Here is a 13,070-nt window from a genome sequence, read left to right on the forward strand (position 1 = left end):
TTTTTGGAATGCACAAATATCCTCTCACAGTTTCTGGTTCCTCTCTCTTCCTGTTTAAATTGGAATGAAGTTAGCTACATACTGAGACATTGGTTTTAATTTTGGTTATGATTGAAATTGAATATGTCTTCTTAGTTTTTCTCTGACAATTGGAACTTCAGGATATTTGGGATGCATGGTCTTTTGATGTCCTGCCACAAAATATTGGTTTCTTTCTAGTGTTCAGCATCTGCTGCACCAAAAAAAATAAAAATAAAAAATGCCTGACAGATGCACCCAAATCACATCACCTCAAAGGAAAATGAAGAATTATAAGCACTTTTCTGAGTGTAAAAGTAACAGTATTGCACCTACAGGAACATGACAGGCATACTCACTATAGGAGATATAAATGACAACTTTGAAAAGCGAGCACCTGTTGCCAATGAGTCATCTCCCCAGTCCCTTAACCTTTGAGAGCATCTTCTCTTTGCCTCTCTCCATCTCTACCTTTCTCCATTTCTATCTCTCTGCTATCTTTTCTTTTTTCAGCTACTTTAACTGCTTAAATTAAAATTGATTTATTAAATGTAATTGAAATAATTATAAGAAAATACATTTTACTGAAACATAAAAATAAAAAAATACAAATTACACATATTTATTTAGGTAACTGGTGATGTTTTGATACATATATACACTGCATAATATTAAGTTCAAGTTAAAATTAAATACATACATATCTTTAAATATTCATGATTTCTGTTTTTATTTTTTTCTGAGGTTGGGTCTCACTCTAGCTCAGGCTGACCTGGAATTCACTATGTAGTCTCAGGGTAGGCTGGAACTCATGATGATCCTCCTACCTCCACATCCCAAATGCTGGGATTAAAGACATGTGCTACACACCCACCTAAATATTCATGATTTCCTTATGCAAAATGTTCAAAATAATTTCTTTTACTATTTTAACTATTCATTGTTGGGAAATTCATGCTATTGTGCATGTCATATCTGGATCCATGTATAAGCTGCGATGTTGACTCTCTCTGACTTTGGCTCCTCACATTCTGTGTGCTTCTGTTTCATCAGTCATATGAGTTATGTCATGACTTTGCTTAGACAAGAAGTTGTGATGGGAATTAAGTGGATTGAATCGAGCACAGTGCTTAGAATAGAAACTGTTATATTATTTGGAATATACATTTTCTGTTCATTCTGTTAATGGTATAAGTAGCATAGTATAGTGGTATATAATACTTGATATATAAGAAATTCTCAATTATTTATGGAAGGATACTGAAGATTTTTGGGGGTGGTATTTTTGAGACAGTTTCTCACTGTGTAAATTGAGGCTGCCTTTGAATTTTTATGATCCTTTTGTCTTCTGAGTATTGGGATTACCAGTGTTTGACACCATGTCCAGCCCAGAAAAAAACTGAAAATTTATGCGTGTGTGTTTACTGTGTAACAAAACTTAAGCTGGGTATTTTCAACCAAATTAATCAAATAATTTATCAGTAAGCCTTTATTTAATTTCATGAACTTCATGTCTCTCATCTATTTTATCAGATAAAAGATGTGCCCTACATTATAGCTTGTAGCAATGCTCCTAATTTTATTGTTCTTTCAAAGTTACAGATGTAAGTTATACCCAGTAAAAAGTACACTTCCACAGGCTTCTCAGTGATTGCAGATTTAATTGGCATTCTTGTCCTATGTCTCTGTTTACTCCCTAACAATGACAGCCAAGTTTCCCCTTTGTGGATATGGAAGTGGGAAATCGCACCATCCTGACAGAATTCATCTTGGTGGGCTTCTCAGCAAATCCCCGATGGCAGCTGATTCTATTTGGAATATTTCTCACACTCTACTTGTTAACTTTGTCAGGGAACATGACCTTGGTTATCTTAATTCGGATAGATTCTCGACTACGTACACCTATGTACTTTTTCATTGGCAATCTGTCTTTTCTTGATTTCTGGTATACCTCAGTGTATACTCCCAAAATCCTGGCCACCTGTGTCTCAGAAGACAAACGCATTTCTTTGGCTGGATGTGGGGCTCAGCTGTTCTTTTCCTGTCTTGTAGCCTACACTGAGTGCTATCTGCTGGCAGCCATGGCCTATGACCGCCATGTTGCAATTTGTAACCCCTTGCTCTACTCAGGCGTTATGTCCTCCTCTCTCTGTACTGGGCTTGTGGCTGGCTCCTACATAGGAGGGGTTCTGAATGCCATAGCTCATACTGCCAACACCTTCCGTCTGAGTTTCTGTGGTAAAAATGTCATCGATCACTTTTTCTGTGATGCACCACCATTGGTAAAAATGTCCTGTACAGATACTCGTGTCTATGAAAATGTTCTCCTGGGTGTGGTGGGATTCACAGTCCTCTCCAGCATTCTCGCCATTCTCATTTCCTATTTCAACATCCTCCTGGCTATCCTGAGGATCCGCTCAGCCCAGGGGAGGCGCAAGGCATTCTCCACCTGTGCCTCCCATCTGGTCTCAGTCATGCTCTTCTATGGATCCTTGCTCTTCATGTATTCACGGCCTAGTTCCACCTACTCCCTGGAGAGAGACAAGGTGGCTGCCTTGTTCTACACTGTGGTAAACCCACTGCTCAACCCTCTCATCTACAGCCTGAGGAACAAAGATGTCAAAGAGGCCTTCAAGAAAGCAATGCAGACAATACGACCACAAGCATAATTGACGCATGCTATTACTATGCATTCCAAATAAGTAAGTTGTACACATGATTGACACACTTATGCATTTCAAAATTCAAATTCAACAAACTATCTTTTTTCTTTATTTTTATTAATTATGAAATTTAGCATATGAACAAACCACATGTTGATCATATTTCCCTTGAACTATCCTCTTATACCTCCTGTCCCTCAAACTCCTTCCACAAGTGATCTTATAAACAATAAAATATTGAGCAAATTGTTTTTTGATTGTTTATTATTAATTATTATTATAGTATGTGATATAAACCATTTAAACCCTATATCACACTTGGGTATTTAATGCTTTATATTTGTGATTTTGTCTCCTGAAAGTACTATGAAATTAATTTTGTTGGTTTTTACTTAGTGCTATTTGTAGTACAATAGAAATTTAAAGTTTCAAGGTGACAGTTTTATTTTGAAGCTCTCCATGCACTTGTTGTTGCCTAAAAGACAAAATGCTGACACTCTTACAATTTTGCTTAAGAATTTACAACAAGTTTTAGTAAGGTGTTCCCTTTAGTAAATTCCCCTAATCAAGGTCCATATATGTATATAGATTAAATCCTTATAGATTGCTGAGGGTTTGTGGATAAAGAACTTGCCATGAATCATGAGTATATGAATTCAAATTTCTAGAACCCACCTCAAAAGCCAGGTACTCTTTAGTCAGCAACTAATATCCCAGGATACCCAATGTGGACTGGGGAACAGAGACATGAAAGCTGTCCTGAAGCTCCCAGGCCAGTTAGTCTGCAATTCAGGGGATTAAAGAGAGACCCTGCCCCAAGCAAGATAGAAGATAAAGATTGACACCTAAAATTGTGCTCTAACCTCCACAAGCATGCTGAGGCACAGGTGTGTCTGCACCCACACATGTATATACACATAACAAAAATAATCCTTGCAAGCCAATTATACATCAATGCTATGTTTGGCTATGTATTAACATGTTATTTATAATGTGAAATGATGACAAATAATAAATACTAAAAAAATCTTTATTTCTATTAATTGGTTTTATACTCAGTGAATACAGTCAAGTTGATACCATTGTTAGGCTCATCCATGTCCTACCCCCTCTCCCGGCCCCTCTTTGTTGAGGTATATGGGTCATGCATTGTGGAATTAGCCCATAGTTATGGATAGGAGAAATGTCTTTGCATATCATGACCCAAAATATGGCTCTGACATTCTTTGTGGACTATGTGTTAAAACAATTGACCTTAAGGTTGACTTTTAACATAAAAAGTATGTTGTTTCCTAGGAAAATAAAGACCCCACAGAACTCTCCCTCAGGTCAAACTTTAGTGCAACTCACAATTGGGGGAAAATAATATTAAACTAAAAATAAAAGATCACCCATTAACATTAGTCATAGAGTCCCATGGTTCTCCAGGGTTTATACTTTCTTCTGACATAGCCATCTTTAGTCTTGACCTCATCCATGAGCTTGGAGATGACCGTCTGTTGACAAATTCTTTATTCTTTCAGAAATACTGAAGAACCACATGTGTAACAAAACACATACAAACTAGCTCTGACACTGAGCCAAATTCCTTATGATTATGAAATCTCATTAACTGAATCCCATAGTGAGTACAGCTAGGTGGAACATCTCTTGACTTGCTCTCCTTTGAAAGGATTTGCTGCAATCCCCTTTGCATTTAAGTTCATTGATAAATGCCAAGGACTCATGTACATACTTTTTTTTTTTTTGTTCATTATTTATTTATTTATTTGAGAGCGACAGACACAGAGAGAAAGACAGGTAGAGGGAGAGAGAGAGAATGGGCACGCCAGGGCTTCCAGCCTCTGCAAACGAACTCCAGATGCGTGCGCCCCCTTGTGCATCTGGCTAACGTGGGACCTGGGGAACCGAGCCTCGAACCGGGGTCCTTAGGCTTCACAGGCAAGCGCTTAACCGCTAAGCCATCTCTCCAGCCCTCATGTACATACTTTTTAGTGATTCTTTGAATCTCAACAGATGGTATCTTTGAGTGATGTGGAGATTCCTTTGGAAGAATGTCTGCACTGTTTTGGGGGAACCTCCAAATCCATGTTCACATAAATGGACATGTTGAACCAAAATGTCAGTTTTCCTAAAAGAGAAGAATTTAATCATGGAAAAAAAATAGGGCTCAACATTTAGACATGTGAAGTTAAGTTCATGCTTAATTAATGTCCCATTCCATGAGGGCAAGTGACAGGTTTTATTATTTCCCAAATGAGGAGCTTCTAGCTTAAAGTTTGAACAGTTTTAAAAACATTCTTATGTATTTATTTAAGAGAGAGAGAAAGGGAGAGAGAGAGGTGGATAAAGAGAAAGAACATGAGCATACCAGGGTCTCCAGCTGTTGCAAATGAACTCCAGATGCATCTTCTTTACGTGGGTCCTGGGGAATTGAATTGCGGTTCTTTGGCTTTGCAGGCAAGCACCTTCACTGCTAAGCCATGTTTCTAGCCAAATTTGAACTTTTTTGGAAATATTACCACAGTCACTACAAAGGACAATTTATGGACACTGTACCATTTGTGTCAGCTCCAAGGTTTTCATGTCTCTTTTTACCTCCAATTCTTTTCTTAACTATCATTACCATCACTGGTTAAAACCTCATGACATTCCAGTTGTATCTTTCATTGAGGAAGCCATGTCAGTACTTGACCAGAAGTACTTAGAGTGTATTAAAGGTCAACACATCATAATTTTTCCTCTAATATTCATATAAAGCATGATATAGGAAAAATAATCGAGCCAATATTAGTTTGGTTGTTTATCAAGTTGTCCCCAGCTGACATGGACCTCACTCTTTAGCCTCTGACTAGCATCAAACTCACAGTAATCCTACCTCAGCCTCTTGAGTACTGGAACTAAAGTTGTTCAGCACCATGCCTAGATAAACTAATATTAGAAGAGACAATATAGTGAAGTTCAATCTTCTGAGATGTCAGAGATATTATATACTTTTCTATTTCACATTTAACCTAACTTGTACATTATAAATACAGTTTCAGTATTAAAGTAATGGTATATGGAGGACATATGATCCAATTATTAAGCCACAACAAATAAACTAGTATATATTGAATATGGGCAAAGTAATTGATATGCATATGTAAAGATACTAAGATGACTCACTTCTCTGTACACCAATAAAAACACTGAAAGAACATTCTGTTGAGTTTCAATCATTGAACATATATGCTTTTTCAGAATCCAGGTTCCCACCCTTTTGGTAAAATGTGATCTTCCAAAACCTGGGTGGACAAGTCCATGCCAAGTTAGACTTCAGACTGTGCTAACCTGAAGAGCTTTTTCAGGGCTTCATTCACATCTTTGTTCCTGAGGCTGTAGATCATGGGGTTTAGCATGGAGAACAACATAGTATAAAAGGTAGACACCATCTTGTCCCGCTCAAGAGACTAGTTCCAACTTGGGTGAGAGTAGATGTAGAAAATGGAGCCATAGTACAAGGTGACAGAGTCCCGGTTGGAGGATCAGATGGAGAACTCCTTGAAGCATCTCTGGGTGGGGCAGAACCTTAGAATGGCATTCATGATGAAGAGGCAGGAGGCCAGGATTAGTTGGATGGGGGTGATGACATTGGAAATCAGGAGGAAATTCAGAAAAGATTGATAACTCTCTGTGACACCACATGACAAATTCACCAGAGGTGGTACATCACAAAAGAAGTCATTGGTGACATTACTACTACAAAAATCCAATGTGAATGTGTTGGTGGTTCATATTATTGCATTGGCAAATCCTCCAGTATAGCATAGTAGCTGACCTTGGAACCAGAGTCACTACTGAAACCAGAGAGGGCCAGAACTGGTTTCTACTTCCAGGAAAGTGAAATGGTCCACTTTTCCCATGAAGAGCAATGTAAAACATCCCACTCTTCCTTCATAGGTAGCATGGAAGTGCTTTCCCTGTCTTGGAGGTTATTGAAATTTAGTTAACTCAATAAAGATGAAGTACCTAGAATTTTATAAAAATTTTTTATAAACACTCTAGTGACAATAAGTTAAGTTTTTTGATATAAATTGACCTGGCTAGTGTTTCTATTTAGCAACTTGTTGGGGAGCCCCCTTGGAACCTACTTTTTAAATATTTTATTTTATTTATTTATTTACTTTATTTATTTCGGAGAGAGAGGGGGAGAGAGAGAGAGAGAGAGGATGCCAGCACCTCTAGCCACTACAGATCAACTCTAGATGTATGTACCACCTTGTGTATCTGGGTTACAAGGGTTCTGGGGAATCAAACCTGGGTCCTTATGATTTACAGGCAAGCATCTTAACCACTAAACCATCTCTTCAGCCTGGAACCTGCCTTCATTATGAAAGAAGCCCAACTGGTTAGAAATCAGGCTTTCTGTAGGTCATAGTGACAATGCTAGAGTGGGCACCAGTTCTCTGTGACTTATTATAGGAGGTCACTGTCTACCTTACTAACTAGGTAGAGTCTCTCCTAGAACCTTAGGGTTGTAGATTCAGCTAGTCTAGCTAGCTAGTTTGCTTTGGGGTTCCTGTTGCTGGCTCCAAAATGCTGGGATTAGAGGCTGGCCTCCATACCTACCATACATGTATATGAAAGCTATAGATCTAAAATCTTGTCATCACAGTTGTACATCTGGAAGTTTATTCACTGAGACATTTTCTCAGCCCTACAGACCTTAATTTTAATTGTGAGGCTAAGTTGTTCTATAGTTATGGCCTCAGAAAACTTACTTACAATGCCCTCATTTAATTTTTCTATGTACTAGAAAGGATGGTAATGATTCACCTATACAATTACAGGAAATAACAGATAAGACATTATATATTCAGCCCTTAGCACATTGTCAAGATATATATCTATTATATCATGTTGTATCATTTTAATGAAGTGGTTTTGTCTTATGTAAACTATTGAAATGGTTTAAATTTGCTCTAATATCTCCCACCAATCTTATTAATTTCACTCTTCTGCCTGCATTTTTTCTCCATCACCTTAAACTTTTCACAATAGTTTTCTTGAAATAGAACCATCCAGTGGGAGCTAAGAATAATGCTGGTTACTCTCACATGCTTACAGTCAAACTTTCCTCTTATGTTTATTATGCTAGAAAAGATATTTAAGTTGTACTGGGTTCCAATACCTCTGAGACTCTTAAAGATATATATATATATATATATATATATATATATATATATATATATATATATATATATATATATGGAGAGAGAGAGAGAGAGAGAGAGAGAGAGAGAGAGAGAGAGACAGGTTTTCTTGCTAGCCCAGGGTAGAGATAACTCTGTAGCCTTGAACTCACAGCAATCCTCCTACCATCTCCCTAAGCTTTAGGATTGAAGGTATGTGCCACTATAGCCAGCTAATATATATATTTTTTTCTTACATAAAAAATAATGGACCATACAAAGAAGGACAGGCACAGATGTTTTTGAGTATTCCCCTGGCACTAACTCTGGATATCAGTAGGAAGGCTGGCTTGAAGAGTGGAGTCTTGTATTAATCTGAACAAGGCAACCAGGGAACCTGACAGTGTATGACACCCAACTGACATGCTAGCCTTCTGAACAAAGGGTATTTGCTTATATTATTAACTAGAAATTAACACTAACCCTTACTCAAAGACGACTGTCTGTCTTTAGAAATAAGCTTCCACTGGCCAGGTCCCCTACAAATATCAAATCCAAAGGCCTTGGTGGAAATTCTTGTTGTCCTTGGTCTCCTATACTAATAATCTCTGCTGCTGTAATCTCTTACCTCAGTTGCACTTTAGCTGTAACAAAAGTTGTTTCTTTGGCTAGCAGTGCCTGGGAATTTCTCATTTGTACTGGTAGGGTTTTCATTATATTGTTTTCTGTATTAGTAGTTACTCTTTATGCCTCTAATAATATGAAATTCTGTTGTTTGCATCAACTATCAGCAGTTTCAGGAATGTGAAGAGGAAGATAATGACAATTTTACAAAGAGGGCCTTTCCTTAGGATTCACCATCTATTACTATGCTAATAGCCATTGAGTTAATTGTATGCATCCAATCATTGTTTCAACAGAAATTAAGCAACTTATCTAAAATTTCAGCAATAACATTATTTTACCAGAATCCAAATATAGATTTTCCAGAATCTTTTATGCCAGTTTCTGGATTTCCATGGTTGTAGAGTGCTGAAATCCCTAAGGATTTCATAGTCTGGAGAGGAACTAACACAATTAAAATGGTGTGTTGATAAATTGTATATGATTAAAAGAGATGGAGAAAACTCTTGGGGACTATGTTTCCTGGTGAAAACAGTAATTTTCATTCTTATTGTCTCCTGACTTGTATAGAAGAGTAACAGAATGAGTATATACAATTATGCATGTTTTAGTTTTTTATTATTTTTTGTTATACATATATATTAGTTATATACACAGTGTATACAGTCATGTTGGTATCATAGTTAGCTTCCTCCCTGTCCTCCCCCCTCCACATGCAGATTATGGGCCAGGGATTATGGGATTAGCCATCAGTTATGGGTAAGAGGCAATGTCTCTGTGCATAATGACCCAATGTGGGCGCTAACATTCTTTCCTCCCCCTCTTCCACAAATTTCCCTGAACCATGTTGGGTTAGGTCTGCTTCAGTGATGAGGTCTTGGGAGCCTCTCTGTCTTTGGATATCTGATTTGGTAGGAGTTGAGTGTTCTCTGTCTATATCCTTCACCCTTGTGCTGGTACCAGGTTTACCAAGGAAGCAGCACTCTTGCTCATTTCCACAAATACTCTTATTTTCAGCTGGGGCCCTTTTGAGGTATGATGTGCTTGTTCTTTCCTTATAGTCTTCTTCCATTTGAAAAAGAGAAGCAAATTCTCCAACAGAGAGTGAAGTTAGCTCCAGATAAATGGGATAACTTTTGTTTTTCTAAGAGAGAATTTAATAGGTATAGGCCCTCTTGTAGTCCACAGTTGGTGGTAGCTTGATAATGGAGAACAGGCTCATTTTTGGATATTGTCCTATCTTGATTCCCAGCTCCAGCTATGGGTTCTGTTCCACTGAGCAGATCAGTTAGTCACATTAAGAACAGTTGGTTTCCCACTATGGCTGTGCACCACTATTGTACTTGTGTGAGCATCATGTCAGCTTGTTTGCTGCTGAGTAGCTTGGGCCATGACTTGCTTGGACAGATGTTGGTCATTTCCCCCAGTCACTCATATAGCATCTTCTGGCACTAGATGAGCTAACTGTCTGAGGACGGACTCTCTTTCAGCTTCTAGCCAGGTTATTCCATGTTGTGTACCAACAGCATATGGTGTCTTCAGCAGTAGGGTCTTACCACTAATCTCAGTGGGTCATCAAGTACTCTGAGATAAATATGTCTTCTTTTGGGAAACCTTATAGGTCTGTCTAATCAACACCTCAGCGTGAGGCTTGTACTGGGAGTTACAGGTCAGTGCCCAAGAAGAGAAGGAAGAAATCACAAGTAATATAAAAGAGATAGAGAGTACAGAGAGAATATGGAGAGAGAGAGAGAGAGAAACAGGAGAAGATTAAGGTCAGTCTTCATCATACTCTCTCCAGTGCCTTGTGATTCAGGTGTTCCCTCTAAGGGCCTGATGAAGGTTCAACCATTTAGTCTGTCTTTTAGGATGTAGAATTTTATGGTATCATTGCCATTTGGGTCCAGCTTTGTGTCCTCCACCCCACTCTTACCCTCCTCTTCTGCCTCACCAACTCTATTGTCTGGTCCTTGAGATGCTTATTGAGTATGTCAGCATCTCAGGTAGCTTAAGGATAGGAACCACAGATAAGTGAGACTATACAATGATTTCCTTTCTGTAATTGAGTGAATTCCCTGAGAATGGTCTGTTCCAGGTTCTACCATTTTTCTTCAAATTTCATTGTTTCATTTTCCCTTACTTCTATGTAGAATTTCATTGTGTATATATACCACAACTTGGGTATCCATATTTCTAGTGATGGACATCTGGGTTGATTCCAGCTCTTAGCTAGTATGAATTGAACAGCCATAAACATGGTTGAGCAAATCTCTCTGAACTGAGGCGTGGAGATTTTAGGGTAAAAGCCTAGTAAGGGAATAATTTGGTCTGTTTATAGTGCTATAGTCAACATTTCTCAGAGTCTCCATATTGCTTTCCAAAGTGGTTGTACCATCTTACATTCCCACCAACAGTGGATGAGGGTTCCTATTTCTCCATATACTTGCTAGCATTTATTTTTATTTGATTTTTTAAATGTTTGATATCCTTTCTGGGTGTTGTAATCAGGTTCACATTGCTGGTATAAATCACCCAACCAAGAGCATCTTGTGGGAAAAAGAGGTTTATTTTGGCTTACAGGCTCAAAGGAAAGCACCATAATGGCACGGGAAAATGATGGCATGAGCAGAGGGTGGATGTTGCCCCCTGGCCCACATAAGGGGGACAACAGGAACAGGAGAGTGTGCCCAACACTAGCAAGGGGGAGCTGGCTATAACAGCCAGAAGCCCGCCCCCAACAACACACTCCCTCCAGGAGGCATTAATTCACAAATCTCCATCAGCAGGGAACCTAGCTTTCAGAACACCTAAGTTTATGGGGGACACCTGAATCCAACCACCACATTCCACCCCTGGCCCCCATAAACTGATAACCATATATGATGCAAAATGCAGTACATCCATCCAACTTTAAAAGTTTCCATAGTTTTTTTATCAATTCGAATGATGTTCATACATCCTTATAATCTAAGATCTTTTAACTGAGTCATACTACTAAAAAATAACCTCAAAAAAACCATAATGGCACAGAATAAACATTCACACTGCTAAATATGGCATTGAACCTATGAAAGATATTCAACCAATACAAGATTTAAATAGGGTGAACATCAAACTCTGTAATTCTAAGGCCAACAACTCTAGCCAGTGACGAGTCTCTAAGTCCAATAATTCTAACCATCCACAGGTCTCTTGTATTCCAATTCCACTAGCTAGGCTACTCATAGACCTGGAAAACTTCATCTGGGCCAGCAGCTTTCTTTAGCAGCCATCTCGTGGTCCCGGTATCTCCACTGGATCTCCACTACAATCAATCCATGGTTCATCCACATGGTCACATGGGATCTCCATACAAGCATCTAGCAAACTTGCTTCACACTACCCATAGTCATTTCCAAAACACAAGACCATGTTGCAAACTCAATGACCCTCTCTTTTCTGCATTTCTTATACTCCACAATACCAGGTAAGGTGCCAATTTGTTAATAAAGGGAATAATGAAGGCATCAAAAGAAGAGGACACTCCTTGAACACTCAGACCCCTTTAAAAGACTCTCCATTCTTCCTGTTGCCCCAGTGCAGGTCAGATAGCCCAGTCTCAAAAGTTGTAATATCTCAATTGTAGCTGATTGGGCAACAGTTCACCCAAAGATTTTTCTTTCTGTTCCATATTACTCTGCACATACCAATTCATTTCTATGCAAAGCAACCCTGCACAACTTCTCAGGACATGGCATAACAGGAAGCCTCCCACAAACTGCTATCCCAGTCCAAGCAAAGCTCTTTATCACCCTCATAAGCCAAAACTCACAGTCCATAGTTATTACTGCATTCAGGTCTTTCTTTTCTTGGTGGTGGTGGCGGGGGTATGAGGTAGGGTCTCACTCTGGTCTAGGCTGACCTGGAATTAACTCTGTCATCTCAGGGTGGCCTTGAACTCATGGCAATCCTCCTATCTCTTTGGCCAGTTACCTAGAAAACTCCTTATATGGTATCAGCCAACAACTTGCAAAGTCCATCCCCCTAAACTATTGCCTAAGTGCTGGAATGAATGTCCCCATATACTAATTAGGTATCAGCAAGCAACCTTGTACAGTCATTCCCTTTAGGACCCTCAACTACTTATAAACCCATTTCCCTGTCAATAAATGGAGAGCTGTTCACCATAACTGTCTCCTGAGAGTGATTCTCGTATGATCATCACCACGGTTGTCTGGGACACGTTGGGGTACTGAGGGCAGCCCAAGGACCCAGGAACCCTCAGCTGGCTCCTGAACAGGGACCCCATCAGACTTGACGGGATAGGTCAGTGCTGTCCCGGAGGGACTGACAGACATTGGCCCATGTAGCCTTGCCTCCACATTTTTGAGTGCTGAAAGGTTTCTCTTTTTCCTCTTTTATTTTCAGTTCATGCCATTGTGAGGGATCAGACACGATGAACTGGCAACTGATGTCTCTTGACCAAGGCCACTCTTTGATATTGTCTGAAGGCCAGCTGTCCTCCTGGACCCTGCCAGCACATTGGGTGTTGGCAAAAACCTTCTATCTATTTCTATCCAACAGAAAAAGCTGGTAACACATCAACCTCTTA

The 13,070-nt window shown here is 39.1% G+C and overlaps 1 protein-coding gene and 1 pseudogene across 1 annotated transcript; one reads left to right on the forward strand and one right to left on the reverse strand.

The window, feature by feature from the left end:
- Positions 1–1,748: 1,748 nt before the first annotated feature.
- Positions 1,749–2,687, forward strand: LOC101606131 (olfactory receptor 9G4). Its single transcript, XM_004667611.2, has one exon. It carries the CDS (start codon positions 1,749–1,751, stop codon positions 2,685–2,687), a length of 939 nt encoding a protein of 312 aa, XP_004667668.2.
- Positions 2,688–5,992: 3,305 nt separating this feature from the next.
- Positions 5,993–12,767, reverse strand: LOC101606420 (annotated as a pseudogene).
- Between the last annotated feature and the right edge of the window lie 303 nt (positions 12,768–13,070).

This window comes from Jaculus jaculus, chromosome 1, assembly GCF_020740685.1.
Source record: "Jaculus jaculus isolate mJacJac1 chromosome 1, mJacJac1.mat.Y.cur, whole genome shotgun sequence".
Classification (NCBI taxonomy): Eukaryota; Metazoa; Chordata; class Mammalia; order Rodentia; family Dipodidae; genus Jaculus; species Jaculus jaculus.